The sequence below is a fragment of the Eulemur rufifrons genome, chromosome 6, assembly GCF_041146395.1.
Source record: "Eulemur rufifrons isolate Redbay chromosome 6, OSU_ERuf_1, whole genome shotgun sequence".
Lineage (NCBI taxonomy): Eukaryota > Metazoa > Chordata > Mammalia > Primates > Lemuridae > Eulemur > Eulemur rufifrons.
Window position 1 is genome coordinate 100,975,590 of NC_090988.1, and position 22,415 is coordinate 100,998,004.

At 63.1% G+C, this 22,415-nt stretch overlaps 2 protein-coding genes across 3 annotated transcripts in view; one reads left to right on the forward strand and one right to left on the reverse strand.

The window, feature by feature from the left end:
* The window catches only part of UNC93B1 (unc-93 homolog B1, TLR signaling regulator), a 31,411-nt gene that overhangs the window by 89 nt on the left and 8,907 nt on the right, over positions 1-22,415 (forward strand). Inside the window, exons 1-3 of one of the 2 annotated variants that reach the window (XM_069471741.1) lie at positions 20,665-20,799; positions 20,924-21,065; positions 21,496-21,649. In XM_069471741.1, coding sequence (XP_069327842.1) covers positions 20,710-20,799; positions 20,924-21,065; positions 21,496-21,649 — 386 coding nt within the window. In that variant the 5' untranslated portion in view covers positions 20,665-20,709. Of the gene's footprint in view, positions 1-20,664; positions 20,800-20,923; positions 21,066-21,495; positions 21,650-22,415 lie in introns of those variants that run through there. The other variant, XM_069471742.1, reaches the window with a different exon arrangement.
* Positions 569-16,431, reverse strand: ALDH3B1 (aldehyde dehydrogenase 3 family member B1). Its single transcript, XM_069470304.1, has 10 exons — positions 16,365-16,431; positions 12,134-12,296; positions 10,118-10,228; positions 9,862-9,982; positions 9,515-9,600; positions 9,024-9,105; positions 6,676-7,062; positions 5,797-5,963; positions 3,460-3,559; positions 569-1,889 (listed from the first exon to the last, which is right to left on the reverse strand). Exons 1-10 carry the CDS (start codon positions 16,394-16,396, stop codon positions 1,699-1,701), a joined length of 1,440 nt encoding a protein of 479 aa, XP_069326405.1. The 5' UTR covers positions 16,397-16,431; the 3' UTR covers positions 569-1,698.

Consider the following 22,415-nt stretch of genomic DNA (forward strand, 5'->3'; position numbering starts at 1 on the left):
TTGGCCTTTCCGAGCTGACCCTCCATGATATGCTCTGATTGGTTAGTGGAGCTACCGACAGCTGCGGACTCCCGAAATATCTTTCTTTTGATTGGCTAGAAGAGAGGGTGCACTTAAAGTTTTGTAAGACGCCGCCATGTTGGTTTGGGAAGGCCAATAAGCGACGACTTCGGAGCCGCTGGAGGCGGGACATCCGGGGCGTGGTTTAGAAAGCGGCTCCGGGTCGCTCTGGGCGCCGTGGGCAAGGGGCTTGTGGTAACAGGGGGACTGATAGCGACAACGATTAGAATCACGGCCCGCAGCGACTCACCGGGCAAAGGCTTTACCCATATGCGGCTTCATTTAATCCTCAAGGCAGCCTTGTATGGAGGGGCTACAAGACTATTAGCATGACGTTACAGTTGGGGAAACTGAGGCCTGGGCGTATTTAGTAACTGTCCCCGGGCCGTAGAGCTGTGGGTTGCGGTCGCCTGATCGGCACCTGGATCTGTATGACTCAGAAGCCCGTCTCTCAACCAGCCCTGTGAATTCTGTGATGGAGGCTGCGGCGCCGAGGCATCCCCTGACGCAGTCTGCGTGTGTTGACAGAGGTGGTGGTCTGGGAAGGCTTCCTGGAGGAGGTCATGTTTAAGGTGACTGTGAGTAGGAGTTGGGCAGGCCAGAGAGGCGTGTCTTGCGTATGTGCAGAGGTCCTTGGACAAGGAGGACACGCACACTAGATGAGGACAAGGACAGGCCAAGTTTGGGCAGAAGGGGCAGGGGCTTGGTGACCAGCGTCCCTGGAGCGATAGGCAGAGCTAAGGATTTGGGACTTGTGGGCCACAGGAAGCCCCTGGAGGATTTCCCAGGCTTTGGGAAGATCAGCAGGTGCCCTGAGGAGGAGGCTGGGCCTGGGGAGAAGGGAGGTCGGGGGATGGTGGCCCGCACCAGGCCCTGGCTGTGGGCATGGCGATTCAGGTGTGGATCTGGGAAATCCCTTGGCGATACAGAATCATCAAGACTTGCTCAAAGATGGGACTTGGGAGGTGAGAAGTGTGGGAGGCCTGGGATTTTGGCTGTGGCGGCTGAGTGGATGGGCCTCAGGAGGGTAAGCATGGTGGGGTCGAGGATGAGTCCAGGGTGGGACGTGGTGAGGGTAAGGGGTCCGGAGCTCTGAAAGGCCCACCCAGAGGTGCTGCTGCAGGAATCCCAGCTGACCTGGGGGAGGGAAGAGGGTAGCAGCTCTCCCAACCCGCGAGAGAAAAGAGGACACCTGGACCTTGGGTCAGCAGCTCCCTAATTTAATTCTCACAACAGTTTCAGGAGATGTCAACTATTAGTCATCTGCACTGCACAGATGGGGAAACTGAGGCCCAGAGAGGGCAGGGCAGCCTGGGTCACAGCAGTTCCGTGGTATGGCCTGGACCAGAAGCCAGGGCCCCTCCACTGCGCCCTCCACAGGAAGGCAGTGGCTCAGTGTGCCGCGTCTGCCTGCTTCTCCCAGGACACAGGTGCAGGGAGGGGTGGGTCACTGCACTGTTTCCCATGCCCCTCCCCACAGCCCATCCTAGTTGAGGGGAGGCCGAGGGAGGAGGGCAAGCACTGGTCTGTGGCCTTGGCGGTTCTTCCTCCGCGCGCTCTCAAGCCCAGGCCCTGTCTCTACCAAGTGGCAGCGGTGGTGGAGGATGCAGACAGGAGCCTGGGGAGCGCCGGCCGGGCTCAGAGCAGCGTGCAGCTGCAGCAGCGGGTCTCCATGGCCACCAGCAGCACCCTCAGGTAGCGCTGCGAGTCGGGGGGGTAGCGGAGGGCATTGACCTTCTCCATCCCGGGGCTGCGTAGCAGGCAGGCGCGATGGTGGGAGAAGGTGTCGAAGGAGAACTTGCCGTGGTACCTGCCCATCCCACTGGCACCTGCACAGTAGCACAGAACGCAGGGAGTGAGGCTCTCAGGGGCCAGCCCTGGGGATGTCAGACCTGGACTGCCGGTCACACACAGTGGGACTCACCTCTCTGGGCCTCAGTTTCCCCATCTGTCCAGTGGCTAATCATAAGGCACTGTGGGTAAAGGGCTTGGCCCCAAGCCTGGCACCAGCTCAGTAAGCGTGAGGACATCAGGAATTGGGACAAGATAGGCAGACAGTGGTTGAGGGTATGGGTTCCAGAGCCAGGCTGCCCCTGCTTGCATCCTGGCTCTGCCACGAACTAGCTGTGTCACCTTGGACAAGTGACTGTGCCTCTGTGTGCTTCAGTCTCCTTCCCTGTGCCTTGCGGTGACAATGGCACCTACCTCCTGGGTGTGGTGGGGATTAAGGGAGCACTCAGGCTTGTGGACACAGTAAGCACTGTGTTGTTAGGAGTCCTCCTCAGTGTCTAGGTAGCGAGGGCAGCGGGGACCCAGGGGGTCCAGCGGACACAGCCTGGGTGGAGTTAGGGATAATCGGGAAGGGCTTCCTGCAGCAAGTGAGGCCCGCGGAACATGCAGTTAACCACATGAAGAGGGCGGATGGGGGCTTAGAGGTGGGTGACGCCTGGCATGTTAGGGACCTGAGCAGAGCTCAGGTGGGGAAGTAGAGGGAGGCCAGAGCAGGACCCCACAGCCAGGCCACAAAGGGCTGGCTTCAAGAGCTAAGTCAGCCTGGCTTGATGCCCGGGGCCCTGGGAGCTGGGGGAGGTTGTCCTCAGGGAGCGGCAGGGTCAGACTGCCCGCAGACAGCCCTGCCCTCTCCCCCGCAGAGGAGGTGGGGTGAGCAGGGCTGGGGACTGGAGGGGGATCTGGCAGGGTCTGGCGCAGAGACCCAGGTGAGAGGCCAGAGGGAGGGGGTTCCAGAGCCAGGGACAGCAACCCACTGGATGCTCCTGTGGCACTGGCCACTCTCCAGGGAGGGTCCCGGCCCCTCTGGGGCAGCTTGCCAGGCCCTGCGGTCATTTACTCTGCTGAGTGTGGACAGGTGGAGGGACCTCGAGTCACCTGCTCTGGCCCTGCCTGTTCACTGAGGAGGAAGTGGGCTCAGAGAGGGCGAGTCACCCCAGGTGGCACAGACTGTCAGAGCACTGCTGGGCCCACACTGAGGTTTCCTGACTCAGAGGCCAGGACTTTGCAGCTGCATCAGGGCTGCTCTGGGGGTCAGGGGTGCCATTGGCGCTGACCCGGCCTCCCCAGGGGAGCGGGCAGCAGCCACCAACAGGGTGGGAAGGGGTGAGATACCAAGGGTTGGACTGAGGGGACGGGGAAGAGGTTAGAGAAGTGGCATCCATGGAATCAAAGCAGAGATAGGTCTGGAAGGTTCTGCAGACTGTGGGGAGAGGGGCAGGATGGAGGTGCTGGGGTGGGACGTGGACAGTGAGGAGGGGCACCCTTGCTTGTCCCTCTACACTGAGGCTGGGCTGGGACGGGACATTTTTTAGTGAGGACGTGTGCAAGTGACACTGTCGAGATTCATTCAGGAATGATGAAAGCAGGCCAGGGTCAGCTGGCACCTACCCACTCCTCCGAAAGGCAGGCTGGGGAGCGTCAGGTGCATGAAGCCGTCGTTCCCGCAGAAGCCCCCGCTGCTGGTCCGGGCCAGCACCCTCTTGACCACCTGGGAGAGAGCAGGGTGTGTGCGAGCCTGGCCCCGGGCTGGGGTCTGTCCTGGCTGAGCTCAGTGACACTGACCTCGTTTCAGAAAGGGTCTGAGGCCACCGCGTCAGCTGAAGGGGGCGTGGTGGGACAGGAGGGTTGGGTGGTTGTGTTCCGGCCCCTCATCAAGCCCCCAACTTGGGACATGTTTCCCAAGTGTCTGCTTGTGTGTGGCCCATGCAGAGTGCTGGAGACAGACTCTCAGGCCCAGTGGGGAATGTAGGAAACCCAGTGTCACCTGGGGACGTGGAGGGTGCAGTGGCAGCTGTGCGGTGCCCGGTAGTCAGGGAGGTGTCCCAGGGGAGGGACATGATGTGCCTGCCGAGTCCTGGCACAGGGGAGGAGTTGTTCCGGCAAAGGGGGCCCCCCAGGCAGAGCAGAGGCCGGGGGCCCTGTGTGGTGTGAGCACTGGGGATGTGGGACATGCACGATTGTGTCGTCGGATTTGCACTTAGAACATGAGCTTGGCCTTTGCTTGACTTCATAAAGGACTTCCTTCTTCAATCTATAGGTACTAAATAGTCACTGCAGAAATAACTTCACTATGTTTAGTTCCAATCACTGTGACTCTCAGATGACAGCTGGGTCAGGGCTTGTCTGACGGTGGGTAGACTGGATCCCCCACCAGCAGGGTCAGACATCGCTTCCGCGCGGTGAGACCGCATTCCCGACAGCGGTAGCAGGAGACCGAGCACGGAGTGTCAGAGTGCCTCCCAGGGAGTGTGGGCAAGTCACCTGTGCAGTGTGTGTTTGGGGTGTGGCCCTGGTCCTAGGACCAGGCTGGGTGGTCAGGAAGGTGTGAAGCCAGATTACCCCTAAGAAACCCCTAGCATTTTCTAAAGGTTAAAGTATCCAGATAAACCAAGGCTCCTTAGAGGAATGGCTGCTTCTAGAATTGGGCAGGGAAACACAAAATGAGCCTGGTGCTTCTTGCAGCACCAGAAAGGAAGTGGTCAAAACCCGAAGGCCAGCACACGTCACAGGAACGCAGGTGCTCCCGCTGCCAAGCCTGGGACAAAGCTCGCAGCCTTGGATTATAACCCAGAGAACCAAACATGCATGAGGCCATGCTGGTCTAAATAAAGAATTCAGGACACAAATCTTTCCTACAGGACTCCAAAAATGTACGTAGGTATTCCCTCTTCTGCAGATAGAGCTGCCACACACCCTGCCTCTTGGCAGTGGTTCGACTTAGAACTTGCCTCCTGAGCACAGACAGGGAACGACAGCAACTCCCGGGTGGAGACCCCTGGCAGACGCGGCCTTGGCCAAGCAGGGAAGGTTAACCTCACCGCAGCGGGTGGGTCTCCGGACCCCGGACATGGTGTGAGGAGACGGCCCTTCCTCCGGTATTCTCGCCAAAGCCGCAACACTTATCTAATCATGAGAAACACCGGACAGCCCGGGCTTGGGGACGTTGTACAGGAGACTTGGCCAGCACTTCGCAAGCTGCGAGGCTTGGTTAGTGCATCGTGGGACCCTGGCTGGGATCCTGGGGCAGGAGGAGGACATTCATGGCAAACTGGCAAAATCTGAATGAAGTCTGGAGTGTCGTTGGCAGTAACGCACCAGCGCCACTTTCTTAGCTTAGATCAAAGTAAGGGCCCTCAAACCGGGAACCCAGATGTGGAGTCTATGGGAGTTCTGCACTATCTTTGCAACTTTCTGTAAATCTAAGATTATTCCCCAATAAAAGGTTTATTAAAAAGCATTGTTCAAACAGGAAGGGGATCTCTTGAGAGCTGGGTAGGAGGGAGGGTGGGGACTGCGGTACCTCTCAGTGTCTCTTCATCTGGGGGCCCCCACGGCATGAGCAGGGGTGGGTAGGACAGGACTCATCTTCAGAGCTGTGTGTCCTGGTCAGTCCCCACCCTGGGTCACGCCCTAGGATGTCGTGAGTGCCTCCAGAGCCAGGCATGAGGAAGACTCACCGGGGACGAAGGAGGGGGCTGACCTAGGGCAAACAGGACCCTGTAGAAGACCCCCGGAGCTGCTCACTGAAGGCCCAGGAGAGTGCGGCTCAGGTGGGGGTGTGGCGGGAGGGCGAGGCCCAGCTGCCCCGTGGACGGAGGGCAGCAGCAGAACCACGAGGACCACCGCCAGCCCTGAAGCCCGGTGACTGCCTGCAGGGGCACGGCCCCCCTGCTGCCACCACACCCGCTCGCACAGCCCGTCCCCCGCCCAGCGCGCCGAGCCCACCTGGCTGCTGTTGGAGAACGCGTACAGGGCCAGGGGCTTCTCCCGCCGGTTGATGAAGTCGATGGCCTCGTCCAGGCTCCGCACGCTCACAATGGGCAGGATGGGCCCGAAGATCTCCTCCTGCATCACCGGCTCCGTCTCCTGCACGTCCACCAGCACCGTGGGGGCTGCGGGCACAGGGCCGGCTCAGCCCCCAGGCCAGGGCTGGGACACGACCTCCCCCTGGAATCCAGGCCGGGGAGTCCCAGGGCCTGACTTCCCAGGACTCCCGGCTTCGGGGTATTCTAGGGAAGAAAGTCCCCCAGAGACCCTGACAAGGGACCGTAGGGCCTTCCCCAGCCGCCCCGGCCTACGGGGCCCAGAGAATCCCCCAACCTCCGTCTCATAGTCAGGGGTGACAGGATCTTAGAACCACAGAGTCCAAGGTGACAGTACCCAGAATGTTGAAGCCACAGCGTCACCGTGAGCTGCTGGGCTGCACGGGCCCAGGAGACTGTGGGGCTCAGGACAGGGCCGTTGGAGTTTAGAACCTGGGCATGGTGGGCCCACGGACTGTGGTGTCACGGCCTCGTGGGACAGAGATGGTGGGACAGGGGTTTAGGACCTTAGCACTCTGGAGCCCTGGAGCCCTGGGGTGTGAGCTTACGAGTCCAGAGCTGTGGGAACTGAGTCTGGGGTCGTGGCGTCCCAGGCTGAGAACCGCAGCCACGGGAGCGTAGCGTCAGGGGATCGTGGCACCGGGAGCTGGGGCTCAGGGCCGGGCTCTGGCGGAGGGGCCGAGGTTTCAGGCGCCGGCCCAGGCTCATGGCCCAGCTGTGGCCCCTCCAGCGTGGAAGGGTCTCAGCCCGGGTGGGCTGTGGCGGGGCGAGTGGGACCCACCGATGTAGCGCTGGCTCTCGTCGCTCTGGCCACCGATGGCCACACGGCCACAGCGCAGCAGTGCCCGGAGCCGCTGGAACTGCTTCTGGTTGATGATGCGGCCCAGGTTTGGGGAGCTCTGGGGGTCGTCGCCGTAGAAACGGGTGATGGTGCTCTGCAGGGCGGGCAGCAGGCGCTCCTGGGTCTCAGGGCTGCACAGGATGTAGTCCGGGGCCACGCAGGTCTGGCCGGCGTTGAAGTAGCGGAACCAGGCCACGCGGTTGGCCACGGTCTGGGGGTCGCAGTTGTCGTCCACGTAGCAGGGGTTCTTGCCCCCGAGCTCCAGAGTGACGGGTGTCAGGTGCTTGGCGGCGGCAGTCATGACGATCCTGCCCACACGAGGGCTCCCTGGGTGTGCAAAGAAACCAGAGTGGCCTTTCAGTCACCTGGACCAGGTGGGATGGCCTGGGCCTGGGGGCCCCGTGACTCCCTGGAGAGGTGCTGGGGTGGGGTCGGTGCTGGCTCTCGTCTGGCCTTTCCTTGCCACCAGCTGCCACCTTGTAGCCCAGGACTCTGCTCATCCCGTCCCCTCCCCGCCCCAGTGCGGAGCCTGCGGGAGGAAAGAGGCACCGCTGCCCCTGGCTCCCCCTCCTGGGCTGGGCCCCTCGGCTCCACCGCCTCTATGCCTGACCCTGGCTCACCTTGCAGGGGACTCTGCAAAATGCCATGTGGGACCCTCCCCATGTCTCCATTCTCCTCTGTAACCTTTGGGGACCCCCTGTCACCCAAGGCTGGAGTACAGCTCTTCGTCTTGTGACATTTGGGTTTCTCCTCTCTCTGACCTAAACCTGGCAGCTCTGCCACCCTCACCATCCGCCTGTCCCTCCCTCCTGACTCTCTGAGTGGACCGGCCCAAGCCCGCGCAGTCATCCCCATGTCCTTCCCGGCTCGGCCTCCCCTGTCCTCTGTGCCGACCTCCTGGGCCTGACAGTCTCCCTCGTCCACCCCGTATCCTCTGCCCCAGACCCGCCTGGGCCTCGGGACCTCCTCCCCAGGCCTGGCCCAGGGCCCGCGCTGCCTCGTCTGCTGGGATGGCCAAGGCCTATGGCCACATGGCCCTCCTGTCACTTCTCTGCTCTCACCCCTGGCCCTCCCGCTGCGGCTCTCCCTTGGCTCCTTCTGTCTTTGTGCAGACGTGGCCTGGCCAGTCCCGCCAGGCCCTCCCCACCACGGCCCCTCTTCCAGCCCCACGGTTCTCATCCTCTCCACGCCTGCTCTCTGCCCCTCGCTGACTCAAGACCTCGAGGTTTTGTCCGTCCGGTCCCTGCTGTGCCACGAAGGACAGCCCGCGTCTGGCCCGTGGTCTGCACGCTCAGCGCGCTGCTGGCTGAGCGGTGAACAGAGCTTCCCAAGGCGCCGTGTGCCATACCGGACGTCATCGTTACTGCTTTCACCCTCAGCCCAAAGCCCCGTGTTGGGGATCGCCCCGGTTTTACAGGGAAGGAAACTGGGCCTGGAGCAGCTGGGGGCCTTGGCAGGCAGAGTAGGTCCCGGCTGGGTCTGTCGGCCTCCGTGTGGGCAGCCGCGGTGCCTGGCCTGGAAGCTGCCTCCTGAGGCCTCCTTTCGAGGCAGTTGAGGACCTCACCCCTCTGCCCCCTCCATCCCCTCCCTGTTAGCAGCTGGGGGCAGGCAGGGCTTTTCCTGGGCTGGAGGCAGGGTCTAGAGAGGAGGGGCCGAGGCCGTGGCCCCTGCTGTGGCCCTGTGCGCAACGTGGGAGGCCAGCCAAGAGCCACTCAGACCTGGCCTCCTCGGCTCTTTCGTCTCTTCCAGAAACTTGTCCTGGTCACTTGAAGCCAGACAGTGTCTGTGCCATGCGGGCACATGCCAGGATGATAGCAGGTGAGCACCCATCTCACCAAGGACCTGGGTGCAAATCCCGGCCTGCCCCTGTCCCGGCCAACGTGGTGACCCTGGGCAGGGCACTGTGCCTCTTCATCACCCTGAGCCTCCAATCTCTCGTCCGTCCTGCCTGCAGGGGTGGCCATGGGACTAATAGGGTCACCTGCAAGGGCCTGGCACAGCGGGAGCTCAGCACGGACAGGTGCTGTGATTCATGAGATGTGGCTGATGGAGGCAGGCCGTGGCCCTGGACATGGGACTCCGTCCCTTCCTGAGGGTCCTGGGGTCCAGGGCTGCTCCCAGCCTGGTCGAGAGAGGAACAAGCGGGTCGTGGAGCCCCAAGTGCAGCCCCAGCGCTTGCCCGGTCTGGGTCCTCCTGGCTGGCTGCCGCCTCGGTCCCTTCTGGACTCCCTCAGAGTCAGGGACAAGACACCTGAGGGTGGGACTGTCCTCCCCTCCCCCGGCCTCACCTGTGAAGAAGATGTAGTCGAACTTGTGCTCCAGCAGCTGTCCCATCTCCTGGGGCCCACCCAGCACCACGGCAAAGCAGCTCTGCAAGATGGGACAGGCGGAGGCTCCCTCTGGGATCCCAGCCCGGAGAGCCCAGAGGCCGGCATGCTCTGCCCTCCTGGCCCCGACCCCTGGCTCCGTGCCTCCGTGCCTGGCCTGGAGTTGCCAGGCCTCCAGGTGGGCTGGGGGTCGGGGAGGTGGGAGTGGGGAGTTCCCCGAGGCCCAGCCCAACAGGGGTGAGGTTGGGTCTGGCAGGGCTGCAGGGAGGGCTGGGGCGAGCAGGGTGGAGCAGAGGCAGACATGGGACCCCAGGGGACAGGCTCCTCAGAGGGAAACTGAGGCTGAGGGGGCGGTTGGGACTCCGGTCTGACCGACAGGCCCTTCCATGCCAGGGGCTGCCCAGCCCACAGGCCCTGCCTGCTTCAGCTCCCTGTGCCCCGGCCCTGCTCACCTGGTCCAGGTATCGGGGCAGCACCTCGGCCAGGACCTTCTCCATGCTGTTGCTAATCTCTGACGGCTTCAGCACCACGCAGTTCCCTGCAGGGCAGGCGGGGAGAGAGCTGGGGAGGGCGTCGCCCACTCCTGGTCTCCACATACCCATGGGGTGGGCGCCGGCCTTGCACGTGTTCAGAGGAAGAACCTGGTTCAGAGAGGTGACATGACCAGCCCGAGGCCACACAGCCCAGGGACGGTGGACCAGACCTGTGCCAGCGCACCCCATGTCCTCCCTGGCTCCACAGGTGGCCTCGAGGCCTGGAGGTGGGAGCAGCGGCAGGAAGGTGGGGGCTCAGCTCTCACCTGCGGCGAGGGCGCCCACCAGGGGCACCAGCGTCAGGTTCAGGGGGTAGTTCCAGGGGGCGACGATGAGCACCAGGCCGAAGGGCTCCTTCCGGATGAAGGCCGAGTCCAGCTGGGTGGCCTGGGCCGGGAGCCAGAGGTGGATGTGAGGCGCCCAGTGCCCTCAGCCCCTCGCAGCCACCCGCACCCTGAGAAGCCACCCGGTGGAGCCAATAGTCCCTGGAGCCCCCGCTACCCTGACGCCCGGTGTGCTCACCAGGTTCTTGGGCACTCTCTGGTCCTTCATCCAGGCCCGCAGGTTCCTGAGGGCCAAGGTGACCTCGCCCTGGCTGATGGCGATTTCAGACACCTCCGACTCGAAGGCTGACTGCGGGGAGGCGGTGGGGTCAGTGCCAGGCCAGGGGACCCCAGGGTCAGCAGGTGGCCAGAGCCCTGGGGAGGGCACAGCCTCCTCCAGCAAGGCCTGCCGTTTATTCACTGATTCCTTCGTCCCTCACTCTGCGTTCAGTGCTCCCCGTGCGGGCCGCCGCCCCTGCACCCAAACAGAGCAGGCTGCCCTGTGGGGCTGACCTCGTAGCGGGTCGTCAGCGTGACCGTGAGGACACGGCGCCATTAGGATGTGGCAGTGCTACGGACAGAACAGAGCGGGGCTGGGGGTCGGGACAGCTAGAGGGTGTGGGTGTGGGTGTGCACGGCGTGCACAAGTGTGCGCACACGAGTGCACGTGTTTGCTCTATTTTATACAAGGTGGTCAGTCCAGACCTTCAGGAGGAGGCGACATTTGAGCAGTGATCTGAAGACAGGGAGGGAGAGAGCCTGTGGATACCTGGAGGAAGATATTCTGGGCAGAGGTGCTGGTACGTGCCAAGGCCCTGAGGTGGGCAGGGTTTGCTCTCCTGCCCAGCGAGGAGAGCCGTGGGCAAGGTGCCAGGGCCAGGCAGCCAGGGCAAGGGCTGCCGAGCAGAACAGGGATGGGACCTGACCCAGGTTTTAACAGGACTGCCTGCTGTGGCCTGCTGCGTGGGGATCCGTCCGCAGGGGACATGGGGCAGAGCCATCCCTGGGGAAATGCTGGCATGTCATAGGCCCAGGGCACTACCAGGTTTCCAGGCAGGAGCGAGGAGAGGAAATCAGTAAGGACATTGTCCCCATCTCTGCCAGCCAGTGTGCCCTGCCCTGCCCCGGGGAGCAGAGACTCAGCCAGCGGTCTGCAGGCAGCTGGAGGCCGGGGCAGGGGTGTGGAGCCAGGCTGACCCCACCTGGGGCACCACAGGCTGTCGTGTGTCAGAGCAGAGAGGGACAGGCCAAGGGACCAACAAAGCCCAGAGAGGGGATGCCCTGCCGGGGCCACTCAGCAAACCAGGGGCAAGGCCAGGGCCAGAGCTGAGCCCTGAGGGAGAGGGGAGTGTGAATTTGGAGGATGACATTGCAGCCATCGGCACTTCCTAATCGTGAGTCTGGTTCCGACACGCTTCCAGCTACCCCTGTGCGGAGCCCTTGCTCCCTCCCGGTGAGCTTCGCAGCCTGCCCGCCATGCCTGGTAAGTTGCCTGGGACCTGAGTGAGGTCTGGGCCAGTTTACCAGAACGTCTGGACCCAGCCAAGCACCGTGACTTTGGAAGAGCAGGCTATCATGAGCCGCTTCAAACTCTGGCTCTGATCCCCCTGCGTGGGTAACTGGCCGCCCCTACTGGGGAGGGTATTGGGGTTCACTGAGAGAATCAGCCGGGGCAGATGCTGCCCGGGGGTGGGGACGGGTGGGGGGTGGCTGGATTTTCTGGGCTGCTGCCCCTTTTGTGGGGCTCCTGTACTCAGGATGGGAGGGCGGGAGGGGGAATCTGAGCCGAAGGGAGAAAAGGGACCAGGTAGTCTGCTCGTGTCTCATGGAGGCTCAGAGGTTAGGGGTCAGTCCTGGGAGGTAACAGGCTGGGGGAGGATCTGGACCCTGTGGCTGTTGAGGCATAGGCAAGGGACATTTTGTCCACAGAACAATATGTCATTATTTATTTACTGTTGTATTATCTCCATGGGCACAGGGACTTTGTTTCATTTCTGCTGTATCTCCAGAGCCTAGAACAGTACATGGCGCATACTAGGTGTTCAATAAATAGCTGTTGCAGCAAGGCAGAAACGGATGACCGGGCGAATGCAGGAGAGCAGGCTCTGGCCCAGGGAAGGAGCTGGGCTTTGATGGGCTTTCAGTTCCCCTTCACGAGGATGCAGCTGTCCCCATTCCCTTGTCCCAGCTGTCCCCCACCCCCGCCCCAGCCCACCTTGTGCAGGTCCTGGGCCAGCGCGTCCTGCAGAAGCTGCCTGTTGTCTTGAAGGAAGCGGCCCAGGGCCCTGAGCTGCGCAGCCCGGAACTCGGCCGGCCGCGTGCGCCCTGCGTTGAAGGCCTCCCGCAGCCGCCGCAGCGTGTCCTCGAAGGGGTCCATCCTGCCGGAGGGGGCGGCATGGGCTGGACGGCTGGGGCTGCCCCTCCTTCACGGGCGCCCTCCAGCCGCCCAGGGCCCGCGGCACCCCTGCCCCTACCTGCACCCACAGGGGCTCGTGGACACTCCCGCCTCGTACACACGAGGGGACCCACTGGGGGGACCTCACAGGGGCCAGGGGCTGCCTGTCACCCCCCTGCCCCCCACCACAGGACACACCCAGACACACCAACAGACCCACAGACCACTCCTAGAGTGATCTGGAGGCCTGGAGGCGGCTGCAGGCCTGAGCATGGGCCCTGATGGATGGGCAGGCCGAGGGTCACGCTTCTTCCTGCCACATAGAAATTGGCCCTAAGCCATGGCCTCAACCTGCCCTGGTGCCCTCCGGGAGGCGGGGCAACCTCACTGCTGCCTGGCCTGAGCGGAGTAAACAGGAATTTGCTAAGTAGAGGGACATTCCCCAACCGCGGCCGCCACCTCGGAACACTGCAGATACAGAATTCTCCGTCCTCCCCTGCCCCCAGCCCAGGCCAGCTGGTGGTGGCTCGGAGGCCTGGGTGACCTTGGGCAGTGGCCTCCTCTCCCCGAGCCTCAGCTGCCAGGGAAGAGGCGAAGGAGACCTTGGGCCCCCAGAGGCCCAGCTGCCCACCCAGCCTGGGCTGCTGTGTTTGGAAGAGGAGGTGACGGTGAAGGCGAGGGGTGGGAGGGCAGTCACGCCTCCATGCTGTCACCAGCCGGGGCTGGCAGGCAGGGTAGGGGCCCTGACATTCCCCCGGGCCCTGCCTGTTTACCTGAGGCTCATGAGAGGAGCACTCTGACGCACTCACTGCTCGGCCTGGTGCCAAGAACCCGTGGGGACCCTTTCCTCCTTCCTTCTCTGTCTCCCTTCCCTTCAGGGCTCAGTTTGGCTGATGCCTCCTCCAGGCCGCCCGCCCTGATTACTCCCTCATCTACTCCCACAGTGGCCCCTTGGCTCTGCTGCCTACCGACGGGGGTCTGGGTGTGACAACTGCCTAGTCACACTCTGTCCCCGTGCCTTCCCCATTGCCCGCTTCCCATGGACTGGGAGGCAGGCTCCTCTTTGCCTACTTAACTCATCATTTGGGACTTGGTGCCCCAAATGCCTTATCTGTTAGGGGCACCACTGTAGTCCCTGCCAGCTGGCTGGTGTTCCCGAAGGCTGAGACCATGGTGTCCGCTCTGCACCAGGGCTGGCTTCTGTGCCCCCAAAACTGCGCTATCGTGAAGCAGCTCCCTTGAGGGCCGAGCCTGCCCCAGCCCAGGAAGGCCTGGCCCCACAGCTGTGCCGAGAGCCAGTCGGCAGCCCTGGACCGGCCCCCAGTTGGTATGACTGGGGGCGCCGAGCTGTCCCCACAGGCCTCCTGCTCCGATTGGGAGAAACTGGGCAGCTGCCTCAGCGCAGGACAGGCACGGTGGCCTCCAGAGGGGGAGGGCAGGTCACAGAAGGGAGACTGAGACCCAGGAGCCAAGAGCCCTGCCCGCCTCTAGAGCTGCCGTTGGCCTTGTCTCCTGGCTGTGCCTCTTACTGGCTGCGTGACCTCGGACAAGTCACTCACCCTCTCTGCCTCGGTTTCCTCATCTGTAACATGGGGATGATCGTAGCACCTGGTATCGTCATGACGATTAAATGACACAATGTGGCATAAAGCATTTGCCATTGTGCACACAGAAAGTGCCCAGCAAAGGGCAGCGCGGGTATTTGCGCTAAGTAGTCTGCAAATACTCCTCCCCGCCCGGCCTCCCGGGCCTGCGTCTGCTCCGCTCCCCCCTCAGACTTCGCCGGCGGGTGCCAAAGGCAAACCACACCTGCACCTCTCGCCCTTCACGAGAGTCCCCACAGAAGCCACAAAAATGTGAGGCACGGAAGGTGAATGGGGGACCTGCGGGCAGGGCAGTGGGCAGCAGCTCTGCGGGTGGGGGTGGGGGGCCTGGATGGAACATTCCAGCAGCCTCTCCTAGCAACACTGAGGCCAACTCACCCAGGGCAACAGGACGCACATCTCCCCTGCAGGGCCGTCAGACCTGGCATTGTCCCCTGTGGTTGGTCACTCCGGACTGAGAGCCCAGCAGGGACAGGGAGCTGGGCAGGTCCCAGGCAGGCAGAGGAACCAAGGCTGTCTTCCGCCCTTGGGGGACCCCGGGCCTGTGGCCTCACAGAGGAGCTGAGCAGCCCTTGTTGGCCCACAGAGCAGGGGACTTCTGCACCGGGTGCTGGGCCGGGGCCCCCAATCCCCGTCGCCTGGCCTGCATCTGGAAGGATGCGGAGTTCCACCGTGCCTGCCTGACGCATTTAGCCACCACAACAGCCCAGCTGGGGCCATGTTCGCCCACTGAAAGAGATGGAGACCAAGGCCCAGACACAGCAAGGAGCTTGCCCTAGTCCACCCCGCTCCTCACACTGGAAACCCCGAATCCAGAGTAGCAGAAGGCCACGCGCCCCTGACACCCCCCCTCCTGGCAGGATACCTACTGCCCCGCTGTCCCCTGGGGCAGGGGCAGCCAGAGTCCTCGGGGAAGGGGAGGCCTCTGGGCTGGGGCCCGAACTGCACACCCAGGGCCAGGCAGACACTGGCACGTCAGCTGGGGGCAGGGGGTGCCCGGCCAGGGTGAGAAGTGGCACTGTTTGGTTCCGTTCCTGCGGCCTCCGCCTCTCGCCACTGCTGCCAAGCCCCCGGTGCTGGGCTGGGTCCGAGACCTCTTCTGGCCTCCTTGGGCTGGGCTGCTGTGGTCCAGGGCTGAGAGGCCCAGGGTCTCTGGGGCACGGGCCCCCCACAGCTGGCCGAGGTGGCCCCAGCTTCAACCTGCTGCTCTGGGTTTCTGTCCCAGATCTGCAGCTTCCGGGCGAGCAGGGTGGGTGGGAGTTGCTGCATCACTTGATGGTGAAAGACATTTGATGTGGGCCAGGGCAGGACCAGGCACTTCCCCTCAAGGCCATGGGCCCCTAGCAATGATGGCCAGCGCTGACTGCCAGGCACCGTGCCGAGGTGGTGCTCGCCGTGGGTGCCTGTGGGTTCTGGCACGGTGCTCCAGAGAGGTCTCTCGGAAGAGGGTGGAGGGGAATGGGGCCTGGCACTCGGGTCTGCTGGCTCCAAAGCATCACGGGAGTGAACTGCCATCCCTGCCTCGTCCCCATGGCAGGGTCCTGCTGAGGGACCGTCCATAGGGCAGACCCACAGCTCATTCCCACCCCTGCCTGTCAAGTGGGCTGGATTCTGGGGGAAGGAGGCTCCCTCCATTCTCTCATTCTTCCTGCCTCAGTTTCCTCATCTATACCCTGGGCCTTCTAAGAGTGCCTCCCAGTATGGTGTGGTCCGGGGGTCCAGTGACCTGGGTTCAGATCACAGCAGCTGCATGTATTAGCTAGGAGGCTGGGGCAGGTCGCTTGGCCTGTCTTGGGCTCACTCCCCACCTGTAATAAGGGGCAGTACCTGCTGCCACCCTGCTGCTGGGAGAACTCAGGCATAAAGCTTCACACAGGCGGGGCACAGGGTGAGCCTGGAAGCACCCAGTGACTATGGCTCTGAACGATCACTATGCAGAAGGCTGTGAGGGACACATGGGCCAGAGGGGGCCTTCTGGAGGAGACCCCTGGTTGGGGGCCCTAGGGGACCTTGATCCAGCATGGGTGCCAGGGAGGCAAGGACATCATCCTGAGACCCAGGTGGGGACACAGATGTGACAGAGGGAGTGAGTGTGGTGGTTTGAGGGCCGGGGGGACCCTCATCAGGGCAGGCAGAAGGCAGGGGTCCTGGGCTGGCCTCAAAGGCCCCACAGGCCCTGACACCCCAGGGTCTCTAATTCTAGTCTCCTGCCACGTGGCCTTGTTAAAAGTTACGGGAGGCTGTTGCTTTAGATGGAACTTCTGCACCAGGCCCCAGCAGGTCAGACCAACCAAAACGGAGTCACTTGCGCAAGTGCCACGTGATCAAACTGAAATTGTAAGGAGGTAGATAGATCCCAAAACAACAGCCCAGTTTTCCTGAAAGCAGAAGATTCCCGTCTACCTGAGTCAGCAAGGTGAGGGCGTCTGCTCTGCCCTAACCCTCACCTGATGGTCACCCACCAGGTTGTGTTTCCCATTCTTCTGCTTCCTTGTCACCTCCGCTCAGAGCCCACTGTCCTGCCACTGCCTGGCCGGGGCTCCCCCTCTGCTTTGTAGAACGGAGGCTGCCTCGGTCCGTGAATTGTGAATAAAAGCCAATTAGATCTATAACTAAGTTTCTTGTCATCTTGGCTTTTGACACCCCTAACCTGGATTTTCACAAGGTGTCCCAAAGCTCTGGGCAGCACCCCTCTCGTCCATGAGGTCCTTAGGGAGCTGGGGGCCGAGCCAGCCCCCAGCCCACCCCATGGAGAGGCTGCGGGCCCTGGCCACAGCTCCCTGACCCCGGCCACCTCCCTCTGATAAGCCCCTCCTGGGGTGGGGTGGGTCTGGCGAGCCCCTCCTTCCCTGGACCCTGACAAAGTCCATCCCTGAGGAGGACTCTCTCCCGGGGTCATTCGCTGCCGTGTCCCTGTACTTGCACCGGGCACGCACGGTGGTGCCCAGGAAATAGCTGTTGCCTGGGCGGACACTCGGCCCCTCCAGGACGGGAAGCACATTCCTTCCTGGGGCAGGTGGGTCCCTCAGCTCCCCTAGAGAATGCCCCAGAACCCCAGCAAGAGGAGGCCACGGCAGCTCAGCTCGGACAAACTGAGGGTGCTGCTGGCCGTGGGCCCCACCCCAGCCTCTCCTGGTCTTCTCCCTTCCCTTCCTCCCCAGCAGGCGGATGAGCTCAGTGAGGACAAGGCCTCCTGTGTGTGCAGCTGTGTGTGGCCAGCCCTGCCCTGGTGGCTGGCAACCCAGGGTTGCCGAGTGGGATCCCACCCTCGCTGCTGGCCCGCTACAGCCCAGCCTCCCCAGGGTACTGTACCTGAGTCCCTGCCAAGCTGCACTCCTCCTGGCCGTCCCGCTCTGCCCGGCCGCCTGCCGCTATGAAATGCCCAGCGCTGCGCAGACCCTGGGGCGGGGCTCCCTGGCCTGCTTCCTGATTTGTCTCGGGGCAGCTGGAGGCTGTACTGCCTCCCTCAGGCACCTCTAGAGCCTCTCCCGGGCTGCGGAGAAGGAGCTGGGCGGAGAGGACCGGCACCAGGCCGAGCGCACAGCAGGATTGAGCTCTGTGCCGAGGGGCCCGGCCCAAGGAGAAGGAGAGCCGGGCAGTGGCTGCAGGAATCACGGCGGCGTGGGGCCCAGTGCCTGGAATAGCAAGGAAGGCTCTGTCCCCCCTCCCTCGATGCCTCCCCGACCTGCGCCTCAATTTTCCTATCTGCAAAGTGAAAAGGTCACACCCAAAGATGGCTGGAGTCCAGAAATACAACCTCAGGGGCCACGCCTGCTGCCTGCTCTGTTTCCCAGCCCCCTGCGTATCTGCCCCTCAACACCACCCATGGACCACCCCGTTCACGGAGCCTGTCACCCCCAAAACCTGACATTTTACAAATGAGGAAATGGGAGATGGCCACATGGGGCGTGAGTGGCAGAATTCTCCCTCCAGAGCTGGGGCTGCTTCCACCCCACATGTCCCCTCTGCCTCCTGGGGACGAGTGCCGCTCTCCACCCTCTAGGACATTGGTCACGATGCTAAGCATTGCCACGGTTGTTCCTGCGGTCCTGCTCCGCCTCGGGTGCCAGAGCTGTGCCAGGGGGTCTGTCCCCGACCTTGGCCCAGCCCACCCTGGGCACACCTGCCGGAGCCGGTGCCCAAGCAGCTGCTGGTGTCAGACAGGCAGGTGATTGGGTTACAGGTGTGGGGGAAGGAACATCCTTTGTGCCACTTCCCGGGCCCACTGCCACCGCAGGCTCCCTGCGCGCTGCTGCCCTGGGTCCTCCTGGGCTCCTGGCCCCGGGGCCTCTGGGCCAACCTGGCACCTGGGAGGTGCCCATCACTGCCACCACCTTCCCGGCTCCCCTGCCTACCTGGGAGGGCAGAGAGGTCTCCTGGTCCACGCCCACTCTGGCAGCCTCTGGATTTCGCTAGTTAGGGTAGGGGTAAGGGGCTGCCGAGGCCCCGTCCTCTGTGTGGGATGGAGCCCCCAGCCGCCGTCAGTCACGTGGCTCAGCATGTGACAGCCCTGCCCTGCTGCTCTCTGGAGCTGAGCCAGGCAGGAGCGACAGCAGAGCAGGTGCCAGGCAGGGCTGCACAAGGGCTGAGAGTCTGCAGCTCTCAGCCAGGAAGGAGGCCCAGAGAGGGGCAGCAATTGGTCTAAGGCCGCACAGCAAATCAGGGGCCCAGTCCCCTGCTGGTGCCAATACCTGCCCTCCAGACCCCCGCAGCCCCTACATCCTCTGCCAGGGCCCCTAGCTTTGGGCTTCCCACCACTCCCCACCCTCTGCTCCTGTCCTGAGGCTACAGAGGAGCGCTGAGGCCCAGAGAGGGACTGGGACGGCCCCTGGTCAGGTGCTGCTCTCTGCCTCCACCAGGAACTGAGAGTCCCTCTCCTTGGGCTGGGCCCCTTCTGTGTGGGCCCCGTGGAAGCAGGGGCCAGGCCCTGCTGCCAGCGATACCTCTGCGGCTTAGTCTGGAGGATTGTTTCCGCCTTTGGCCTCCATCCCCAGGGCAGAGGGGCGGGGCAGGGTGGGCTGGGAGGACCATGGCAGTGGGTGCATTCACTCATTCATTCCTCCCGTCTCAGACACCTGCTGAGCCTCGCTCACAGGGCCTCAGACCTGACTGAGAGCATCTCACTGCCTCACCTGCCGACGGGCTCCTCAGCTCACCTGCTAAGTGACCTTGAGCAAGTCACGTCCCCCGGCTAGGCCTCAGTTTCCTCTCCTCACCTGTAAAATGGTGTTGAGTCTACCTGCCTGACGGGGCTGCTGTGCAGGTCAAACAACTGCACATCTAGAAGGCACCTGAGAGGGCACCTGGTACACAGCAGGTGCTCAACGTCTGTGAACGCCTCCTGCACCTGTCCCTGCCCTCCTGAGGGAGTGGTTGCCCCAGGCCTTGTCCCTGAGGCCCTGGCCCTGCCTTCCCTCCCCTCCTTGCTGGCCTTGAAGGCCAGACCCACCCTGGTGCCAAGGAGCAGGGCCCCCCAGAGGCCAGCGTGACCCCTGCCAGGGTGTGAAGGTAGAGGCCACAGGGGCACAGCGCCCAGGACACAATCGGCACTCAATAAGCTGTAGAGATTGCCAGTCACTCATTCATTTGCTCACTCAGCAAACCTTTATTAAGCGCCAACTGTGTGCCAAACGCTTCACAAGTCTTATATGCTGCTCAGACATTACTGTCTTTGCTTTACAGCGGAGATGACAGAGTATAGTGACCTGGCCAGAGCCACCCAGGGAGGACACATGGGGATTCAAACCCGGCCAGGCCTGAGTCCCTGGCCCATGATGTTTCCAGGGTGCTCTTACATAGGAGTCAGGCTGGGGTCCTCAGCGCTGGGTGAGCCCTTCACCCCTGACTCCTGGGAGCCTCATGTCTCAGCTAAAAACAGCAGCCACTGTTTCCTGGACATTTGCTGGCCAGGCACTGGGCAGGGTCCTTGGCACACCTCAGCTTGGGGACTTCCCAACAGCCTGTGAACCAGACTCAACTCAGACCAGGAGGAACAGAGGGGAGAGGGGAACTGGATATTTTCTACCTTTTGGGAGGTTTTGTTTTGTTTTAGCTAGCCAGCGTTTGCAAACCAGTTTTCTGGATATTTAAACAAGTGTCCCAGGTGGTTCCAGCCAGGTAAACAGCCAGTGCTATGGAGTGTCAGCTCCGCAGGGTGGGAGCCCCCTGGGCACCAGCTGCAGCCCTGAACCCAGCGCCCGCTAGGTGGGTGCAGGAGGTTGTGGACCTGACTGCAGGGTGTTGGTGGGGTCGCCCCACTGCAGTCCAGCAGCCACCACAATCCCCGCCTCCCAGTGGCCCTACCCGAGCTCCCGTTTGCAGATGCCAAAACTGAAGTTAAGGGAGCTCAGACTGTAGGTCCAGTGGGTGCCACTAGTGTCCCTGCAGGGCTCCTTGATGACCTGCAAGAGCTAGGCCTGGAGGTGGGGCTGGGGCTGACCAAGGCAACACTTAGGGGAGCTTATAACGGGCCTGGCACTTCGTAAGGCTTTGCATTAACTCTATAGTTCTGCCGTAGCCCCATGAAGCCGTGCTGAGCGTCCTTGTTTTACGGGTTAGGAAACTGAGGCACAGAGAAGTGGAGCTAATTCCTAAAGTCCAGAGCTGGGAAGTGGCTGAGCAGGGATTTGAACTCCTATTTCACACAGAGGGCACAAGGGCACTCCCCTGCACAAGCGTCGCAGAGGAGGCGGCCCGAGGGGCGGGGCGGGCCGGCCGGGCCGAGGGAGGAAGTGTGGGGCAGTCGCAGGGGCTCCCGGGGCCGCCGCCGCGAGTCCTCCGTGGGGTCGGGCCATGGAGCCACCGCTCTACCCGGTGGCGGGGGCCGCAGGGCCGCAGGGCGACGAGGACCGGCCGGGGGTCCCCGACGGACCCGAGGCCCCGGTGAGGAGCGGGACGGGGGCGCGAGGGGGCGCGGGGCCCGGGGCCCAGGGTCTCCGGGCGGGGCGGGCGCGGGCGCGGGCCCCTGGGCACCAGCCCGGCGGTGCGAGCGCGTGCGTGCCCGCAGCTGGACGAGCTGGTGGGCGCCTACCCCAACTACAACGAGGAGGAGGAGGAGCGCCGCTACTACCGCCGCAAGCGCCTCGGCGTGCTCAAGAACGTGCTGGCGGCCAGCGCGGGCGGCACGCTCACCTACGGCGTCTACCTGGGTACGCGGGCGCCCGCCCTCGCCCCCGCGCCCCGGCCGGGAAATGGAAACCCTCGCCGGCCGCCCTTCCCCTTTCACTTCCCCATCTGCCCTCCCGCGGCTGCAGCTGCGGCCGCCCACGTGGGGCGGGGGCGGTGTCAAGCAGGACAGTGTCCCAGGTCCCAGCCAGAACCTCCTTGTGGCTGGGGGGGAGGGCGGTGCCGGGCGCCTCTGCTGGGCCCCCAGGGCCGGCGGAGCAGTGCGGGTGGGGGTCCTCTGAAGCTGCCACCGGCTGGCAGAATGCTTGGCACAGCTGTGACCTCTGTCCTGAGGGGCGCTGGAATCGGGGATCCCTTTGGTGCCCGGAGCTCCCCACGAGGCTTGCCTTCCAGCCTCTGCTTGGTTGCCCCCTGAGCCAGGCTGCTCCCTCCATGCCTGCCCCCTGCCCCCAGGCCTCCTGCAGATGCAGCTGATCCTGCACTACGATGAGACCTACCGCGAGGTGAAGTACGGAGACATGGGGCTGCCCGACATCGACAGCAAGATGCTGATGGGCATCAACGTGACGCCCATTGCGGCCCTGCTCTACACCCCTGTGCTCATCAGGTAGGGCACAGCTGTCCCAGGGATGACGGGGCGGTCACTCCCATCTCAAAGGGATGCAGAGGCTGTTGGACCTTGAGGTCTCCAGCTGCCCTGGTGTCACGCTGGGCAGAGAGCCAGAGAGAGGCCTTGGTGACCTGGGAGGGTGAGAGCCAAGAGGGTGAAACCTGGGTTTGGGGAAGGAAACAAGAGCGTTGCCCCAGGACACACTTGGTTTTGAGCAACAGATTACCACAGACTCCTTGCCTGGGCTTGCCTGTGCCCCACGTGACGTCCTCCCCCGCATCCCAGAGCCACTGTGATCCTCTGGGTTGGGGCCCTGGAGTCTCTGGAGGTGCTCTGATCAGTCAGCAAAGCCCAGGCACACACCCTGGCCCGACCTTCTGTGACAGCTGTTGAGAGGGTGTTTCTCACAGAAAGAGGCATGGCTGGGCAGGTGCCCCAGAAGGTCCAGTCTAGACCTGAGCCCTGCAAGCCTGTGGCACAGCCTGCCTGCTAGAGCGAAATTCCCTTCCACAGCACCCTCCTGGATGGGACCCAGTGGACAACTGGGTGGGCGTTGGTCACCCCATTTATCTACTTGTTAATCTCCTTTATCACAATTGTACAAACAGCAGCAGAGTCATCATAACTGAGACCAGAAAAAGCATAAGCTCTGCAGTAAATCGGCCACCTCTGCTGTCCCACCTCTGCTGTTACCTGTAAATGGATGGCATTTACATCCTTGTCACCAGAGCATGCATGTGAGCATGTGTGTGCAACGCTCACT

Excerpts from the sequence above, each read along its gene's own strand:
- ALDH3B1 (XM_069470304.1), bottom strand. The coding sequence starts at position 16,396 with ATGGGAAACACAACCTGGTGGGTGACCATCAG. Across the intron at positions 9,106-9,514 it reads TGCCCCGATACCTGGACCAG|AGCTGCTTTGCCGTGGTGCT; the intron begins GTGAGCAGGGCC and ends CCCATCTTGCAG. Across the intron at positions 5,964-6,675 it reads CGAGAGCCAGCGCTACATCG|CCCCCACGGTGCTGGTGGAC; the intron begins GTGGGTCCCACT and ends CTGTGCCCGCAG.